The sequence below is a fragment of the Lithobates pipiens genome, unplaced genomic scaffold, assembly GCF_037356315.1.
Source record: "Lithobates pipiens isolate NorthernLeopardFrog02 unplaced genomic scaffold, aLitPip1_a1.2 Scaffold_16, whole genome shotgun sequence".
NCBI classification, from domain to species: domain Eukaryota; kingdom Metazoa; phylum Chordata; class Amphibia; order Anura; family Ranidae; genus Lithobates; species Lithobates pipiens.
This window is the reverse complement of record NW_027507748.1, coordinates 452,050,981-452,071,476: the sequence shown is the minus strand read 5'-3', so window position 1 is coordinate 452,071,476 and position 20,496 is coordinate 452,050,981. Positions and strand designations below refer to the sequence as shown.

Sequence of the window (20,496 nt, the reverse complement as noted above, 5' to 3'; positions counted from 1 at the left end):
AGGCAAACGCATGCTTGGCCTATTGGCTCTGCATGCATTTGTCTGAAGCATAGTGCAAAGTGCTCTTTTTAATTTGCTTGGGACAAACGCATGCTTGACCTATTGGCTCTGCATGCGTTTGTCTGAAGCATAGTGCAAAGTGCTCTTTTCAATTTGCTTGGGACAAACGCATGCTTGACCTATTATGGCTCTGCATGCGTTTGTCTCAACCAGAGTGTTAATGACTGGTGTTGTGCATGCTATAAAAAAAAAAAAAAGACAGACAGAATTTGTGAAGCAAAGATTTATAACTGGTGATAGGTTTGCTGGGATGCCTGGTCACCTTGGGAATGTGGGGATTGTGGACGGGGGAAGGAATGGGGATGGCGCCTCTGCAAGTAAGATGGCTGTGTGAATTTTTTGTAGGTGGGTGAGGGGTACAATGGGGTCTGTGGCATGGTGGATGGTGTCTGGCGGAGAGGGGGCTGATATAGAGAGGGGTGTGCTTGCACTGCTGAGTTCCCGGGGGGCCTTTGGGGGATCCTGAGATACAGTGTATGGAGGTGGCACACCACTGTATTTCGACTGTTTGTATTGAACACAGATGGTGTTCAATCGATCCATGCACTGTATCTCAAGGTCTCCACCCATGTCCTCCATTAGGTTGTACATGTGACGGCAGAAGCAGGCGCGCTTGTTGCTTGGGTCCATGAAGGCATCAAAGCTGCGCCTCTCCTGCCGCACTTCCTGCAGCAGTGCAAGCACCCTGTTATCTGTCTCAGTAACAAACTCCCCCACCCTTTGCCGCTGGTTACTCCCACGACCAGGGCCACGGACACCTCTACGACCATGCACCTCCCCGTGTTGGCTGATGCTGGATTCCTGCAAAAGAAAATTAAATATATAAATTGGCAGGCATGTAGGTAGATAGACAGGCTGACATAATGGATGGAACGTTACCTCATGTGCTGTCTCCTCAGCGTGGCTTTCCACACTACTGTCACAGGGAGATGTGTGGGCTGAGCTGTCCGTGGCACTGGGGGTGGGTCTGTCCACTGCCCGAACTTCCCTTGCCTCCTCTACTCTCCGCAGTATTTGATGTTGTCCTACAAAGAATAGAATTAAATTGTTGACATTATACATAGAACATGCATATTGTCTGCAAAGAAATGCACAGGTTTAATTAAATTCACAAGGATATATATATATATATATATATATATATATATATATATAATATTATGCTCACGGAGGGCTTTCCATCGCCGCTGAAGGACTTTGCCAGGTGGACAATATGTGGAAAGGAAGAGGTTAATTATGCATTCTACATTCATTACATTACAGAACAAACGCATCATGCATTCCATGAACATAGACTTACTTGTTTGTTTTTGGGTACCATGCGACATATCTTCCCACCCTGGGGTGATTGCTGCACTGATCTCCCTCCACACCTGTTTTTTTTAATATGTGGTCTCCATGCTGTGGGTGAGCAAGGTCTCACAGCTCAGGATGGGCCTCCACAGCAGTGATGAGTGCTGGTTGAGAGACAGTGCTGGCCATGCTTGTTGCTCCTCCTAATATTTCCCACAATCTCCCAGGTGTGCAAGGGACTTTTGGGTAATCAGACAGGAATTTCCTGTTTTTTTTTTTTTTTTTTTATTTTTTTTTGTTTGTTTTTGTTTTTTCATTACATACAGTGACCAATCATATAATCATTTTTACAGCTTGCTGACCGCGTTAATGAGCGTTTTTGAGCTTTTTCCAGTGTCTGTGTCAAAACGGCTCTAGCACTGGAGCCTCTGAAGGCGCTGGTCCTTGGTTTTTTTTTTGGAGCTCAAAACGACCATGCCTGTTACAGCTCAAAAACGCCATGGTGTGTATGAGCCCATTGAATAACATGGAGTTGCCTTCTTAAGCAGCAAAAAAAGGCTAAAAAAAAGTCACTTTTAAAACGTCAGTGTGTATGAGCCCTTAAACTTGTTTTTTAATTTTTCTATATTCATCGTGGTAGAATGGTAGTTTCTCTAGTACAGCTGTTCAGTAACTGACTCATGTATGTTTTACTTACCAGGATTTATTAATTCACGTGAGAGATATAAGTCATCCTGAAGCTATCAATCAGAAGAAAAGTGTGCTGAATGTTCTCTCCAACTTGAATGTTCCCCAGAAGCTCCTTGATACAATGATTGAGGTGCACAATAAAATTGACTTAGTTGAGGGGTAAGTGAACTTGGTTTTGTGTATGTAAGTACATTTTAATAGTTCTTTATACTCCAGTCTATTTTGAGGTTTTATTTTTGTGCAAGAAATAAAAACGAAGATTCAGCAAAGGCATTTTTTTTTTCTGTGTAGTTGCATGTCTGGACACAGTTCAAAGATAAATGTTTCAGCATGGGATGGAGTTAGGAAATTTCCTAATATATTTATCTATTAATGGGCATGCGTATTTGCTAATCAATGTGTACAAGTTTTAAATATTGCACAGAGATCGCTGATCTCCAATAGGAGCTTCTTTTCTTTCAAACTTAAAATGAGACCTCTTCCTTATAATTTTCCTCAAAAGTTTATGTGGATTTTGGTTATAAATTTAGGGTAATTGCTGCATCTCTGAATGTTAAAATACAACTTCAAAAAACCTGCCATGCCTCTTACTAAATACCTTGGACTGTCTACTTTCCAAAAAGGGGTCATTTTTTGCGGTTCTTTCTACTACTGCCCTAGCATTCTAAGGCCTCAAGAAATGATATGATTTTTATAGAGCGAGATATAATCTCTATCATCATGGTTGGGCTCTATAACTTTCACACAGACAAAATAATATACTCTGAATTAGTTTTTTTCATTTTGGTAAAGAGAAAACTGGCCTTGCCAAAAAGGGAGGGGGCCGTGGGGAGGAGTGTTTGGCATTGACGTTGTTGAAGATAAACTCCAGCCAATGCAGTGAAACTCAACCCCCCCCCCCCCCCCCAAACCCCTTTTTGGAAAGTAGACCGTCCAAGGTATTTAGTAAGATGCATGGTGAGTGTGTGGTGGTTTTATTTTTTTTACATTTTTTGGAAAAATTAAGTGTGTAGAGAGCTTATTTTTTTTTATATGTATGTGTGTGTGTGTGTATGTGTGTATATATATATATATATATGTATGTATGTATGTATATATGTATGTATGTATGTATGTATGTATGTATGTATATATATGTGTGTATAGTATGTATGTATATATTTTCTATTAAAAAAAATTCATTGTCACCAGAACAGTACATCATCGTCATATAACGGGTGTGACAGTGATCAGGGAACTGACAGTATGTAAAAAAAAAAAATACATTTTGTAAGCTTGTTTTAACTCTGTTTGTTTGTCTTGATGCAAACCCATACATCTGCTACCTATGAGAGGAACAACCAAGATGTATAGGCTAGCTCATGGGAAGTTAAAGGCTTAGGATCATAATTAGGTAATACAAATCTGTAAAAAAAAATAAAAAAATCACATGTGTGATTTAAGTTCTGATGGAAGTAATTCCCAGACTCCTGTGTTGAATGCTAGATCTGGCGCAGTGAAGCCAGAGCTTGGCAGCTGAATGAGTGATTCACTGCTTCCATGAGAACAACTTCTTCCTTTTTTTTATTTTTTTATTTATTTTTTTGCATAGGCTATAGATCCCATTTCATTTTTTGTTAAAGGAATTGTTTTAACTGTTCTAGACATGAAACTATTGACACGGCTGTTTCTGTGTCTGCACTTCATGGATATGGCTTGGAAGGCCTCAAACAACGTATAGAGACTGGTGTGATGGAAACCACAGGGAGGATAGCTGCCACAATCAGAGTAAATCTGGAAAGTGCTCAGTTAAGGTATGTAAGATTATGCAGGCCCACTACATTTGTGAATCTGTTACAGTACATGACATCCTACCGATCAACAATGTATTTATTTTAGTTAAATGATTCTAGATGTTAAAGCGAAGACTCAAATACACTACAGAAATGCGTGTCTGTGCATGTCAAATACATATTATTTTTTAAAATTCAGTCATTTTTTTTATTAAATATTTTTCCCAAGTGTTCTTCCAGGACAGCCCTTGAGAGATGGAGCTCCTCCCATCGACACAGGAAACACATTGCCACAGTTCAAAAGGCGGTCCCTCAGGTCCCTGGTCAGTCATTTGTGTTTCCTCCGTCGGAGGAACATGTTGCCAGGAACCTGAAGGCCCCTCTCAGGGGCTGCCTGAGAACCTGTTAGCCATAAGGGACCGGGTCCTGTTTTTTGGCTGCAGTATTGGGTCCATACCTTTCTTTGTGGCTCGGGTACCGTCCAGCTGATTCGGAGCAGACCCGTTACCCTCCTCCTTCCAGTGCCGAGGTGGCCAGGGGCAGAATGGCGCGGTTTCCCCCAGGAGCGGTGAGTGGAACCTTCCATCTTTGCTCCTTGTTGCGGTGGGGTCGGAGACGCCGAGCGTCACTTCCGGCGGAACCGCGTCATCACTGCGTGCCGAGACTTCCGGTTCCGGGTCTCTAAGGGTACAAGGAGGAGAGGGAGAGCCAGCGCTGTGCCTGTGAAGCCCGACCAGCGTCCAGCTATACCGGATTAGCGGCGGGATTCGGAGCGTCAGAGGGGGACCATGGAGGCTATTCCCCAGGATACTCCGGCGGAGACTGGCACCAGCCAAACCCAGGTAGGCTGCTGGGCATGCTATTACTCTGGTGGAGTGGTGGTGTTTGTAGGCTGGGCCCTGTAGTGCCCCACGGTGGCGGTTTACTCACAGTGAGGTTGTTTGTTAGTGGTGATTCTTAGAGGGACATGGTGCTGACGCTAAGAAATCCTTTTTCTTCTTATTTTCAGGCTAAAGAGATGCCAAGGGAAGACAAGACAGGCCGCAAAAAGTGCCCTAATTGTGGGAATAGGTTGTCCTCTGGCTCTAACAAAGCCCTATGCAAGCAATGCATTGCAAGCTTGCTTAAATCTGAGGCAGATTCCCCTTTAGCAAAGTTTTTGGGCTCCTTTAAAGAGGAAATGGCGTCGACCTTTAAGTCCCTCCGGGAGTTAATCACTGACGTGGGATCAGCTGCAGCTGCCTCCACGAGTAAAACAACTATAATCTCATCCTCACCATGCCTTACAACACCCAGCTCAGGGGAGCCCCGTATGGTCAGGGAGCCTAGCCCCACGTTGATTAGCCCCGAATCCTCTGACACTGACTCGGGTCAGGAAGAGGATCAAGCAGCATCTAAAGCCTCAAAATATAGATTATCTCTCGAGGAAGTAGATGAGCTAATGGGGGCTATCTATGATACGCTGGAAATTGAGGAGGAAGAAACTCAGTTATCCAGACATGATCAAATGTATGAGGCTCTGGGGAAAAAAAGCAAGGGTTTTTCCTATACATAAGGTGCTTTCTGACCTTGTCCTTAAGGAGTGGTCTGAACCAGACAAAAAGGTTTTCTTTCCTAAATCCCTTAAGAGAAGGTTCCCTTTTGATGAGAGCCCAGAGGCGGTCTGGAATAAAAATCCTAAACTAGACGCCCCTCTGTCCAAAATCTCAAAGCAGGCTGATCTGGCCTTTGAGGATATGGGCCACCTGAAAGATCCCATGGACAGGAGAACAGACATTGTCTTAAAGAGGGCCTGGGATGCCTCTATGGCAGGCTTAAAACCAGCTCTAGCCACTTCCTGTGTAGCTAGAAACCTGGAGTTCTGGTTATCGCAACTACAAGAACACTTAAAAGCAGGCACTCCTAGGGGGGAGCTTTTGAAATCCTTCCCTATGCTTTTTAAGGCCACCAGTTTCATCTCTGACGCCTCCACAGACTCCGTTAAATTTACGGCTAAATCTGCAGCACTTTCAGTGGCAGCAAGGAGGTCAGTATGGATGAAAACCTGGGGGGGAGACACGGCGTTTAAAACCCGCCTGTGCAGCGTCCCTTTTACAGGAGACTTAGTCTTCGGGCCTGAATTAGACTCCGCCTTAGAAAGGACGGCGGACAAAAAGAAAACCTTTCCCGCAAAAAAGAAAAATTTTCAAAGAAAAATTTTTCGTCCCTTTAAGGAACCCTCTAAACCAGAGAAGAGTTCAACCCCCAAAAAACATTGGTCGGGACATAAAAAAAGGGAAAGGAAAAGGGGGCATACTGTTTAGCCGCCCCAATCAGGATCCCAAACCACAGTGACGTCAGGGTTCCTGTGGGAGGAAGATTAAGCAAATTTCTTCCACAATGGGAAGAGACAACCTCGAACGAGTTTGTCTTAAATATAATAAAAAGGGGTCATATGCTGGAATTTCACAGCAACCCTCCTTCCAAGTTTCTGGTGACAAAGCTTCCAAGTCACTCAGAAAAGGCCAGGGCCTTACCTTTACTAATAGGGGAAATGGTAGATCAAGAAGTATTGACACCAGTCCCTATTCAGGAACAAGGGGACGGTTTTTACTCGCACATTTTTGTGGTAAGAAAACCGTCAGGGAGATTCAGACTATTTATGAACCATCCATTTATTCCATAAAGAATCTCCTGCAGAAAGAGACATTTATGGCAACCCTGGACCTAAGGGATGCTTATCTGCACATTCCAATAAGGGAGGAATGCCAGAAATTCCTTCGGATGGCAGTGCAGATAGACACAAAGGTTTACCACTTTCAGTGCAGAGCACTTCCCTTCGGTCTATCATCCTCTCCGAGAATCTTTACCAAGGTTCTCGGAGAGGCTTTAGTTCCTCTGAGGCTTCAATCAGTCTCAATTATCCCCTACCTAGACGATCTGCTCCTAACAGCCCACTCAGAGAGTCGTCTTTCTCAGGACCTGGAATTGACTCAACTCAGTCTGAGTCGATTAGGGTGGATTGTCAGTCAGGAGAAATCCAAGACAACCCCAACACAGGAGATCCTGTATCTGGGGTACTGGATCAAGTCTGTAGATCAGAAAATTATACTGCCGGAAGAAAAGATTTTGAATCTGTGGCAGAGAATATCTTTTCTTCAATGCAGCCCCAAGTGTACGGTGAGGGAAGTAATGTCGGTCTTAGGTCTTATGACGGCAGCCATTCCAGCCGTACAATGGGCCAGGTTCCATCAAAGAGAACTTCAGGGTTTTCTGTTAGAACAATTAAAAGGCAGAGATCTGGAGGAGGAGGTATCGATCCCCTCAAGGGTAAAACGCTCCCTCTGGTGGTGGAAGGACAGGGAGAACCTAAACAAAGGGGTTCATTGGGTCCTTCCTATCACTTCAACACTAACAACGGATGCGAGCAGTTGGGGCTGGGGAGCCCACCTAGGCTCAAGCTGGGTCCAGGACAAGTGGACCCCGGAGGAGAAATGTTTCTCTTCCAATTGGAAAGAACTAACAGCAATCCTGAGAGCTGTTCTAGCTTTCCACCCCGCAATACAGGGTCACCATCTACAAGTCCGTTCAGACAATACGACGGCTGTAGCATACATAAACAAACAAGGAGGAACCAGAAGTCCTCGTTTGATGTTGGTAGCCAGACGCATTCTCCAGTGGGCAGAAGCCAATCTGGAATCCATTTCTGCAGTTCACCTGAAAGGGGAGCTGAACAACAAAGCGGACTTCTTGAGTCGACAGAGGATTTCGAACCAAGAATGGTCCTTACACCCAGAGGCATTCAATCTCATAACAGCTCACTGGGGAGAACCAGAGGTAGACCTTTTTGCGAGCAAGAAAAATGCAAAGGTTCCAAATTTTTTCTCGCTAAACCCAGGAGATCAACCCCTGGCGGTAGATGCCTTGCAAACTCCATGGACTTTCAGTCTGGCGTATGCATTTCCCCCTCTTCATCTCATTCCGAGGGTCCTAGCAAGATTCCTCAAGGAGAAAACCTGTTTGATTCTAGTAGCACCTTTTTGGCCCAGGAGACCGTGGTTCACAACGTTGCTACAATTGACAGATTGTCCGCCTCTAAGACTTCCCTACAGACAGGACCTCCTGTCGCAGGGACCTCTTTACCATCCGCAGGTCGCCACACTGAAGCTTTCAGCGTGGTTACTGAGGAGGAAATCTTAAGGAGTAAGGGCCTGTCAGACGAGGTAATTGCGACCTTACTACAGAGTCGCAAACCAGTCACGAGAGCTATTTACAAAAAGGTCTGGAAAAAATTTAATAGCTGGCTGAATAGCCGTGACATAAATACGGCTAATATTCTACAGTTTTTACAGGAAGGTGTAAACAAGGGTTTAACTCTAAGTACTATTAAGGTACAGATAGCTGCCTTAAGTGTATACCTAGATGAACGCTTACAGGAAAATCCTTTTGTCGCTAGATTCTGTAAGGCAGTCGCTAGACGTAAGCCAGTCAGAATCACAAAAGTCCCATCCTGGGATTTAGCAGTTAGGCTCAAAGGGTGACCCCAAGAAAGCTTTTAGCACATCTCAGAGGCCTGCCTAAGGCTTATTACCTTTAAGACAGTTCTCCTGGTGGCAATCACTTCAGCCCGTAGGGTCAGTGAAATCCAAGCACTTTCCATCAGGGAACCATTCCTACAGATCCTAGAAGACAGAGTCATACTAAAGACAGACCCTGGGTTCTTACCAAAGGTAGCATCTAGCTTCCATAGGTCCCAAGATATTGTCCTCCCTTCATTTTGTCAAAATGCAGCAAATGAGAAAGAGGAACGTTTTCATTTATTGGATGTGAGGAGGTGTATTCTAGAATATCTTAAAATAACAAATCCATTCAGAATCTCAGACTCCCTTTTTGTCCTTTTTTCCGGACAGCGTAGGGGACAGAAAGCTTCAAAAGTAACCATGGCTAGATGGATTAGGCTAGCTATAGCAGAGGGGTATAAGGCCTTGAATAGAGATCCTCCTGAGGGTGTTAAAGCTCACTCCACAAGAGCGTTGTCTGCATCCTGGGCAGAAAGAGCTGGTGCCACCCCGGAGCAGGTATGTAAAGCAGCCACATGGTCAAGCTTTTCCACCTTTTACAAGGCATTACCGACTGGACTTAATGTCTAGTCAGGATCAGGCCTTTGGGAGGAAAGTCCTCCAGGCCGTGGTCCCCCCCTAATCTGGTAAGTACTTGGGGATCCTCTCAAGGGCTGTCCTGGAAGAACACTTGGGAAAACTGGAGTTAGTACTTACCGGTAACTCCTTTTCCGGTGGTCTTCCAGGACAGCACGATCCCACCCTTTATTTGATTGTAGTGATGTACTAATGTTATTACCTGTTATGGTTTATATGTTTTTCAGTTCCATCCTTCGGTTCTTGGTGAATGACTGACCAGGGACCTGAGGGACCGCCTTTTGAACTGTGGCAATGTGTTTCCTGTGTCGATGGGAGGAGCTCCATCTCTCAAGGGCTGTCCTGGAAGACCACCGGAAAAGGAGTTACCGGTAAGTACTAACTCCAGTTTTTTTCCCATACAACATTACATCTCACATCTAACACATTGACATTGCCCAACTGCGACTAACTTTAAAAAATAAATAAAAAAGAGAGAAATTAAAAATGAAAATTCCCCTCTCCCAACCCCTGCCTTAAGGTTTCTCACAGTTCAGGACCCACGGTCTCTAACCGGCCTTTACAAATGGCCTCGAATTTCAATAGGTATCCTCTATGTAGGAAAATGAATTTTAGTACTATCTTTTTTATTTATTTGGGTTCTCCATTCTTCCATTCTTCCACTGTGGGTGGATATATGGATGTCAATTTCTGTGCTATTTTTCGTGCCTGGAACAAACTTCTCACTATTGTAACATACACGTTTTCAGATTTTATATTAGATTCCTTCATTATATTTAACCACTTAAGGACCTGGCCTCTTTTTCAGACTTGGTGTTTCCATGTTTAAAACAGTTTTTTTTGCTAGAAAATTACTTGGAACCCCCAAACATTTTATATTGTTTTTTTTCTAACACCCTAGAGAATAAAATGGCGGTTATTGAAATACTTTTTTTTCACACCGTATTTGCGCAGCGGTCTTAGAAGCGCACTTTTTTTGGAAAAAATTCACTTTTTTGAATAAAAAAATAAGACAACAGTAAAATTAGCCCAATTTTTTTTTATACTGTGAAAGATAATGGTATGCCGAGTAAATTGATACCCAACATGTCGCGCTTCAAAATTGCGCCCGCTCGTGGAATGGCGTCAAACTTTTAGCCTCAAAAATCTCCATAAGCGACATTTAAAAAATTTCTACAGGTTGCATTTTTTGCATTACAGAGGAGGTCTAGGGCTAGAATTATTGCTCTCGCTCTACCAATCGCGGCGATACCTCACATATGTGGTTTGACCACCGTTTTCATATGCGGGCGCTACTCACTTATGCGTTCGCTTCTGTGCGCAAGCTCGTCGTAACGGGGTGTTTTTAAAATAAAAATTTTTTTTTTCCTTATTTATTTTAATTTTATTTATTTTTACACTGTTTTTACAAAAAAAAAAATGGATCACTTTTATTCCTATTACAAGGAATGTAAACATCCCTTGTAATAGAAAAAAGCATGACAGGTCCTCTTAAAAATGAGATCTGGGGTCAAAAAGTCCTCAGATCTCATATTTGGGCTAAAATGCAACAAAAAAAATAAAAAAAAATAAAGAAAATCTGACATTTAAAAAAAAATATATATATCTTTAAGAGGTATGGGCGGAAGTGACGTTTTGACGTCGCTTCCACCCTCCTATGGTATAGGGACAAGTGGGGGCCATCTTAGCCTCACTTGTCTCTATGCCCAGCAGACGGAAGGACCCGATCGCCTCCGCCGCTACCGATGGCTCCTGTAAGGTGCGGGAGGGGGGTGGCACCTCTCCCGCCGCCGAAAGCGGTGATCTCGCGGCGAATCCGCCGCGGAGACCACCGTTATCGTACAGCCGACCGCCTCCTGAAGAGATGGATATCTCGGTTGTGGCAGCAGCTGCTGCCGTTACCGAGATATCCCTCTTCAAAAATAGGACGTACATCGTCGTGCGGCGGTCGGCAAGTGGTTAACAGACACAATCCAGGATCCGGTGATAATTTAATTCGGAGCACATTATTAATAGTCTCCATTATATTTTGCCAGTATAGATGGAGTTTTGGACATCTCCATAATGTATCAAATTTTCTGGGGTACCTCTACGAAGGCATATGGGGGATTCTCTGCGTTTCCACTTAAACAATTTCTTTGGTGCATAATACAAACTATGTAGGATAAACAATTGCGTTAACTTTTTAGAACTGTACAGCGGTCAGGGCCGTCGACCACTGATCATCCGACAACAGTCCAAGGTCTCGCTCCCATTGTGCGTTTGAAGGGACGTTTACGGATTCTTTAAACTTACAATGTGGTATCTCATCATAAATGTTTGAAATAAGACCCTGCTCTTCCATCAATGATATTATTTTAGAGTTATTAAGTTTAAATTCGAAAGTCTGTGCCTGAGCCTGTACAGCATGTCTGAGCTCCGTGTACTGAAAAAACCTTTGTCTCGGGATCCCCAATTAATCAGATATTTGAGCAAAAGCATTTAGACAATCATTCAAAAACAATTGCTCCACATATCTCAGCCCCCGGGTTTTCCAAAACTCAAATCCTTCCAGCTTCTGCAGTTCCTCACAATTACAGCATTATTCCAGATTGGAGTATAGGAGGTATAACCCATAATACTAGTGATATTTTTCATTTCCTGCCAGATCTTCACAAAAAGTTTGCCTGTCAAGATTTTCCCTCTTTCGTCTTTCAGGACAGCACACTTGACTGGAGAGACCTCGGCTCCTCCTTTCTTAGGAAACACCGCCTCCACCAGATCTTTAAAACCATTCCTTCCCTCCAGCCCTTCAGTTTTGGTGTTTCCTCCGGCGAGGAGACATCGCTAGGAACCTAGTTTTAAGTCCAGTATGATCCTGAAGGGAGAACGCTCTGGCCGAAGGGATGTCCGGAGAGACTGAGGTCTCATACATTGCAGCAGGGCTAGGGAGTCCGTTACCTGCAGTGTCCGGCGTGTCTCATCCTTCCTTCGGAAAGCGGAGGCATGGGACGTTCGTTTTGGCGCTGCCTGGGGAAGGTGTTTGCTGGATGTGTCCGCGTCTCCCCCTAGTTGGTGTGGCCAGCATGGAGTGCAACGCTGGGTCGGATGACAGGCGACGTCTTTTTTTTCCGACGGGAGAGGTCACGTTCGGTTCACCCGCGACTTCTGGTTCCGGTCGTGGGACGCCAAAACTAATTGTGCGAAGACTGGTGTCTGCCTCATTCACGCTGTAGCGACAGCTAAGAGCAGTTTTTTGGCGAGTCAAGCGTTCAGACCGAATGGATGTCGAAGACTGGTTCCCGTTCGGTTTCCGGTGATGCCAGCACCAGCCATTCTAAGGTAAGTGGATCCCTGGGGTGGTGTTCCCTTACTACTTCCCGTTTAGCTCCACAGGTGATCTCTCCTCCTTGGTGAGGGGAAGAGTTGCACGTCTGGGACCCTGGTGGTGGTTGGTCCTGGGAGGGTGCCCTCCTGGTGTCGATCTGGTGTTAAATTTTTTGCTGGCAGGGGCTGATGCTGGTGGGGTTTTTTTGTCGTTGCAGGACAAGTCCATGGAAAAGTCTGTTTTCACATGGGTCCAGGAAGAAGTGCCCCTTATGTAGAAGTGTGTTAGGGGAATCCTGGGGAAAAGTATTATGCAGGAATTGCATTGAAAGCTTAGGCAAGGATCAGGCTGAGGAACAAAAGTTCTAGTCTGGCGGCTTCTGTTATAGAGCTCTCCAGCACTTTTTCAGTCTTTTAAAACCTTGTTTGGGATTTTTCAATCCTATACAGCCCTCAGCGAGTCCTCTGTCAGCACAAAAGGATGTCGCACCTGGCCCCTTGACAGGTCCCTCTGCTAATGATGGGTTACTTAGGGGTAACAGATCGATACTAGAGGATGAGCATGACAGTGAATCCTCAGACTCTTCTGAGTCAGAGGGAGAGAAGGTGGATGGCAAATTTTCCAGATCCTCCCGTTTCAAGCTCTCCTTGGAGGAAGTGGAACAGCTCCTGGGAGCTATTCACACTACACTGGGTATCCAAGGGGAGAAAAGAATCCCGGTCTCTGCCTGACCAGATGTATGAAGGTCTAGGAGAAACTAAGTAAAAAGGGTCTTCTCAGTGCATGAGGTTCTGGTAGACACCATTAGGAAGGAATGGCGAGACCCAGAGAGGAAGCCTTTCTTTTCTAGAGAATTGAAACGCAGATTCCCTGTTTCAGAGGATGAATCTGCTGTGTGGAACAAATCTCCTAGACTGGATGTGGCCTTCTTTCAGGTATCCAGAATTACAGATTTGGCTTTTGAAGATATGGGTATGCTAACCAAGAGGACAAGAGGATAGACTCTCTCCTCAGGAAGTCATGGGCCTGCCATGGCTGTCACAGTGGTGGCACGTAACATGGAGCACTGGTTGACTCATATAAAAGCTCATATTGAGGCAGGGACTGCAAAAGAAACAATTCTTTCTTCTTTCCCAATGCTTTTAAAAAGGAGTCGCGTACATAGCGGATGCGTCAGCAGAGTCGGTCCACATGTCTGCTAGATCTTCTGCCTTGGTTAATTCAGCCAGAAGGGCACTTTGGTTATAGACATGGCAAGGGGACAATGCTTCAAAGATCAAACTTTGTGGTATTCCCTTCACGGGGGATTTACTGTTTACTGTCCAGACCTGGAGGCTGTCTTTGATCAGACCGAGAAAAAAGTCTGGACCAACAAGGGCAGAGGGAGTGGGGGAGCGATTGTTTGTTTTTTTTTTTTTGTTTTTTTTTTTACCCCGGTGGGAGTAATCTGCCAAGGTGGGCAGAGAAGGCGGCAGCCCTTCTGACTTCTCTGGAGGATTTGGAGCAGCAGGGTGCAGTGTCACGGGTTTCTCCTGGGGAGGTAGGTAGAGGGTTTTTTTTCCCACGTTTTGGTGGTCAGAAAACCTTCAAGGAAGTTCAGGTTGATCCTGAACCTGAAACCTTTTGAATCTGTCAATCTGCTACAAAGAGGGATTCCATTTTTTTCCGTGAAAACACTGCTGCCTCCAAGTTGCTTCATGGTGTCCATAGATCTAAGAGACACCCATCTGCACATCCCAATTGCAGAGGACAGCCAGAAATTCCTCAGGGTGGTAGTAAGGTCAGCGTCAGAAGTAGTACATCTTCAGTTCCGGACCCTCCCCTTTGGTGAATATCCAGGGGGGGAAAAGGATAACCCAAAGTTATGGTGGAGGCTCTGGTTTTCCTACGATTATGGGCGGCACAGTGGTGTAGTGGTTAGCACTCTCACCTAGCAGTAAATAGGGTTGCTGGTTTGGATCCCAGCCACGGCGCTGCCTGCCTGGAGTTTGCATGTTCTTCCTGTGCCTGCGTGGGTTTCCAGGGGGTACTCGGGTTTCCTCCCACACTCCAAAGACATGCAGGGGAATCCCAGTGGTAGCATACCCGGATGACCTGCTCCTGTTTGTATCTTCATCGAAGCAGCTGGTTCAGGGTTTACAGATGGCTCTAGCAGCACAGGGGTTACTGGTTCAATTCCCCAACATGCTAATGCTTGTGTTGAAGTTATATGTTCTCCCTGTGTGGGTTTCTCATTACAATCCAAAGACATGCTGGCATTTTATTTGGAAAAATCCAACCTGAGTCCATCGCAGATATTGCCTAGAAAATTTGCATAGTAGACAAGGCTTTGACAGTTCTTCAAAGCAATCAAGTCTCTATAAGAAAGGCCATGTCAGCCTCAGGACTGCTGACATCGGCCCTTCCAGTAAGAAGGTGGGCAGGAGCATACTCTCGCCCCTGCAGCTCTTCATTTTGGAGGTTTGGGATCGTACTCAGAATTTTCTGGACTCTACGGTTCTCATTCCAATAAAAGTCAAGAGGTCCCTCTGGTGGTGGAGAAAAGAAACTTGCGGTGTTACCACCCTGGATACTTCCGGTCAGGGAAGATCTACTTTTCCAAGGCCCAATCTGCTGCCCTTAGAGGGAGAGGTGGAGTCTGGCAGCCTGGCTACTGAAGAGGAGAGGCTGAAAAGCAAGGGGTTCTCCGAAAGGTAATAGCGACTCTTCTGAATTTTAGAAAGGAAGAGACAAATGGGATTTATGTTAAGGTATGGAAAAAATTCAATTCCTGGGGTGTGGAGAGCTCCTTTTAACGTTCATGGTCCAGTAGCAGTGCTGGAGTTCCTACAGAGGGGGGGCAGATAAGGGAATGGCTCTCAGTACTCTTAAGGGTCAGATTTCTGCCCTAAGTGTTTTTCTTTAGCAGCAACTGGTAGCGAATCCTTGGGTTTCCAGGTTCTTTAAAGGTTTAAGTATACAGAGACCAGTCAGTTTACATCCCTTTTCAGTTTGGGATGTGTCTTTCGTTTTGCAGGCTCTTACAGAAGATCCTTTTTGAGCCTATCAGTTCTTGTACGGTAAATTTTATTTATTTTTAACCCTCAAGACAGGTTTTTTTTTTTTTTTTGGTAGCTATCACTACCGCAAGAAGGATCAGTGAGCTAGAAGCCCTCTCAAGGAGTGTACCTTTCCTTCAGATTTTTCCGGATCTGATTATTTTTAAAACGAATCCGGCCTTTTTGCCTAAGGTAGCTTCTAATTTCCATAGAAGTCAGGAAATCTGTTTGCCCACTTTTTATTCGAATCCTGTGAGGGAACGGGAACATGTCTTCCACAGGGTAGATCTCAGGAATTAGGGTGGCAATCAGTCAGACATACATAGCAAAAGGGGTAGAGGTCCCGGAAGGTATTATAGGGCCCATTCCACTAGGGCTAGGGCAACGTCTCAAGCAGAGTGGGCTGGGGCTACACCCGAACAGATCTGCAGAGCAACAACGTGGTCAAGTTTTAAGACTTTCGTTAAGCACTACAGATTGGACTTATTGTCTGCCCAGGACCAGGCCTTTGGGTGCAAAGTCCTGTAAACGGTGGTCCCACCTTAGGGTAAGTTCTCGCTTATCCTCTGAAGTGTGCTGTCCTGAAAGAGGGAAAATCGAAGTTACGTACCGGTAACGTTTTTTCCAGGAGTCTTTCAGGACCGCACTGGTACCCACCCAAAATAAGGTCTTACCTTTAGGACATGAGAGCATCAGGTATGTGTAATTTTTTATGATGTATCTTTGTTTCCCTAGTCTGGCCGGAGGTACACGTGCAAAAGCTGGAGGGAAGGAATGGTTTAAGATCTGGTGGCGGCGGTGTTTCCTAAGAAGGAAGGAGCCGAGGTCTCTCAAGTCAAGTGTGCTGTCCTGAAAGACTCCTGAAAACTTCAATTTTTTTTTTTTTTTTTTTTTTATCCATTTGCAGGATCTTTGTCTCTAGTAGGGAGATCAGTGTATATCCCCTACACAGGTAATAATCCTTGTATAGGATCAGACTCCACAGCCTCCGTCCAACCAAAAAATTGCTGCATTTGGGAAGCTAAAAAATGTTTGGGTTGTGGAATAGCAAGTCCCCCCTCATCTTTAGCTAGCATTAGGCTCGTTGGTTTTATGCGTGGATGTTTTTTCCGCCATATAAGTTCCTGAAAGAGAGATTCTACCTTTTTTTTTTTTTTTTTTTTAAGATTGGCTCTAACAGTCACTGTTAATGGGAGTTTGCAATAATGGTTTTAAGATTCATATCAATGTAATCCCCTACATTCCACGTTACCTCGATTCCAAGATGCAGAATTTTGTGATTTATTTATTTTGCACAGTATGGCAAAGATTCACGTTGTGCAAAGGTATTAATACTGATTTCTCCCAGTTAATTCAGAATCCTGAGAGTTGTCCAAATGCAGAGACTAGTGTCATAAGTTCCTCTAGGGATTCTGCGATATTGCCTAAAAAAAAAAAGGCATAGTCAGCATATAAAGCCATTTTTATCATCCCTCCCTGACCGTCGAAACCCCACTATTGACTGTACAAATACTTATTATAGTATATTATGTATCCTTCTGAGTTCTGCTCTATAGCTCCCTTGTCACTTCTCCTATGCTCACCTCCAGGACTTCTCCCATCCTTTGGAACTCGATACCCCAGTCTGTCAGACGCTCATAATCTATACATCTTTAGATAATCCCTGAAAATCCTTCTCTTTAAAGAAGCCTATCCTGCTTCTAACTAATACTGTATGGTTACTTTCTCCATCAGCTAATCTCCCACAGTTATTACCTTTTTTTTGTATCACTTGATAATTACGGTAAATATCAAACTCCCTCCATAGTGTAAACTAAGGCTTAATATCGGAACATGCAGTGCTTTGAAAAAGTATTCATACTCCCTTGAAGTTTTTCCACATTTTGTCATGTTACAACCAAAAACGTAAATGTATTTTATTGGGATTTTATGTGATAGACCAACAAAAAGTGGCACATAATTGTGAAGTGAAAGGAAAATTATAACACAGGTTGAAAAAATACACAAGTCCATCCAAAAATAAATACAGTCCTATATACACAATCCTTCACCCACAGTTGATCTAGAGCATGGAGAAAAACCCCAGCACAGCATGCTCCAATTTGCTACAGCAGGGGGAAAAAAAAATCCTTCCTCATCCGAGAGGCAATCGGATTTTCCCTGGATCAACTTTACCCATGAGGGTCAGTACCCAGTTATTATATGTACATTTCGGAAATAATCCCAGGCCTTTTTTAAAACAATCTTCTGAGCTGGCCAGAACCACCTCCGGAGGGAGTCTATTCCACATTTTCACAGCTCTTACTGTGAAGAAACCTTTTCCTATTTGGAGATGAAAACTTATTTTTTCCTCTAGACAGAGTGCTCCCTTGTCCTCTGTGATGACCTTTTAAAGTGTATAACTCAACACAAAGTTCACTATATGGACCACTTATGTATTTGTACATGTTGATCATATCCCCCCTTAATGTCCTCTTCTCAAGAGGGAAAAGATTCAGTTCCTCTCTTTCCTCATAGCTGAGCTGATCCATGCCTCTTATCAGTTTGGTTGCCCTTCTCTGCACTTTCACCAGTTCCCCTGATTTGTTGCCCAAAACTGAACTGCATATTCCAGATGAGGTTTTACTAATTTGTACAGGGGCAAAATTCCCTCCTCCTCACCTCACCTATACCTCTTAATACAAGAAAGGACTTTGCTCGCTTTGGAAATGGCAACTTGGCATTGCATGCTATTAATGGGCTTGGGATATACCAAAACCCCCAGATACTTCTCCAACATTTCCCCCAGTGGTACTCCCCCCTAGTATGTATGATGCATGCATATTCTTAGCCCACAAGTGCATAACGTTACATTTATCAACATTAAACCTCATTTGACACTTGCCCCAATTAAACAGTGCAATGAGGTTGGCTTGTAAATTGGAGACTTCCCTGTAAGGACGTTATTCCACTGCATAGGTTAGTGTCCTCTGCAAAAACAGAAATGTTACTTTTAATACCAGACCCTATCATTTATAGAGATATTAAAAAGTAAGGGTCCCAGCACTGAACCTTGGGGTACACCACTGATAATCTTACATCATTCAGAGTAAGAATCATCAACCACTACTTTCTCAATTTTTGTATTTAGCCAGTTTTCTATCCATTTACAAATTGATCTTTCCAAGCCTGTAGACTTTACGTGACGTGAGGAACTCTGTCAAACACTTTTGCAAATTCCAGGTATGCCACAACCACCCCTCCTGTCCAAGGTTTTACTTGTTGCCTCATAAAAATAAAACGGGTTTGTTTGACGACTTCTGGCTTTCATGAATCCAGGCTGTCTGTTGCTTAAAATATTTTTTTTCCGACAAGAACAATCTGTGGTCTTTTGTTAAAGTTTAAACTCTCCAGTATCTTCCTAATTGTAAAATTTAAACAGGTCTATAGTTACTTGGTAAAGACTTTGCTTCCTTTTTAAATATGGGCACTACATTGGCCCTACGCCAATCCAGTGGTACTGTTCCTGTCATTAACGAGTCCCTCAATGTTAGAATGTTAGCGTTTATCTACCTTTTATTCTGTCTAAATATTTCTGGACCATATCACTTTTGAGCCATTGTGGATCATTTGGGGCTGTGTCACTACCACCTCCATTATGGACATGAGCTCCCCCATTCTCCTTTGTATACACAGAGCTGAAGAAGGTATTTAATGTGCCTTCTCTTTGTTCCTAGTCACCCACTCAAGATTCTTTTGTAAAGGGCCTACATGCTCAGACCTGATCTTTTTACTATTAATATATTTGAAAAATATTTTAGGCGTTTGTCCTATCTTCTGCAATCTGTTTTTACAATAGCATTCCTTTATTTTTATAAAAGCTGCTTTTATTTATAGCCAAATGAGAGATAGATATATATATATAGATATATATATATATAGATATCTATATAATTATTATTATTATTTTTTTTTTTGAAAAGTGTGGTGTGCATTTGTATTCAGCTCCTTTACTGATACCCCTAACTAAAATCTAGTGTAACCAATTGCCTTCAGAAGTCCCCTAATTAGTAAATGGAGTCCACCTGTGTGTAATTTAATCTCCGTATAAATACAGCTGTTCTGTGAAGCCCTCAGAGGTTTGTTAGAAGACATTAGTGAACAAAAAACATGAAGGCCAAGGAACACACCAGACAGGTCAGGGATAAAGTTGTGGAAAAGTTTAAAGCAGGGTTAGGTTATAAAAAAATAAATAACCTAAGCTTTGAACATCTCACAGAACACTGATCAATCCATCATCTGAAAATGGAAAAAGTATGGCACATCTTTTTACACATGTCAGCATAGTAAAATCTGGCTTGCAGTGACTATAATATGATTTCATTTTATGTAGGCTGTAAGCAACAAGCACATGATGGAAAGATTAAAACAATTTTAATATTGCTATTTTCAAATACCGATGGCTGCTGTCCAAGACTGGGAGGCTATTTTGTCATCAAAGTACAGATAAAATGTATGTCAAGGGCGCTCAGAATGTCAGGACCAGGCAGATAGTGTCTTTATTGGATGGCTGAAGTGGTCTTCAAACGCATAGGGCTGCACTCAAAGAGGGGAGCAATCTCTAATAGAGGCGCCTTTTTTCTTTCATTTGTTTTCTAAGTACAGAATTAAAACTTTTAATATCCCCAAACAAGATTAAAAACGCTTACAGAATCGAGGATAAGAGGAGCATAACATGGATGTATGAAGCAGGTGATCAGGCATCAGTGTATCACAGCTTTCCAGGGATAACAGGTGATCACCCCAGGCTCTGGGAACACTGGTGAAGCAATCGCACCGTCTAAGTGTTTTTAATCTTGTTTGGGGATATTAAGTTTTAATTCTGCACTTAAAGGCGCCTTTTTTTTTCTTTCATCTGTCAAAGTACACAACAGAAATGGCAAGGTTTTTTAAATAGACTGTCCCCAAACGCTCTGCAAAATATACGCACGGGCAATCATTTTATATTAGCTAAAAAGGAAAGCTATGTGGCTCATGCCCAATGTTAAAAAAACAAAACGTACCGAATAAGAAAAGATGATAAAATGAAGGAACCCTTTTTTCATTTTAAAGTTAAAAAGAATATAAGAAAGGTTGTAAGGTGGGGGGGGGGGAGACTGGTTTGCAAAAATTCAAAACAGCATGCTGCAAAATGCAACCCCCAAAATTTCTAATCTGGTTTG

General features: G+C 43.4%; 1 protein-coding gene and 1 long non-coding RNA gene across 3 annotated transcripts in view; one reads left to right on the top strand and one right to left on the bottom strand.

The window, feature by feature from the left end:
* The window catches only part of GTPBP6 (GTP binding protein 6), a 79,674-nt gene that overhangs the window by 46,715 nt on the left and 12,463 nt on the right, over nucleotides 1-20,496 (top strand). Inside the window, exons 8-9 of one of the 2 annotated variants that reach the window (XM_077482806.1) lie at nucleotides 2,054-2,202; nucleotides 3,687-3,836. In XM_077482806.1, coding sequence (XP_077338932.1) covers nucleotides 2,054-2,202; nucleotides 3,687-3,836 — 299 coding nt within the window. The remainder of the gene's footprint in view (nucleotides 1-2,053; nucleotides 2,203-3,686; nucleotides 3,837-20,496) is intronic. The other variant, XM_077482808.1, reaches the window with a different exon arrangement.
* On the bottom strand, nucleotides 282-19,223 carry LOC143983295 (uncharacterized). The gene is made up of 3 exons (XR_013274589.1): nucleotides 16,548-19,223; nucleotides 940-1,085; nucleotides 282-861 (listed from the first exon to the last, which is right to left on the bottom strand). It is a non-coding gene; the product is annotated as an uncharacterized LOC143983295 (long non-coding RNA).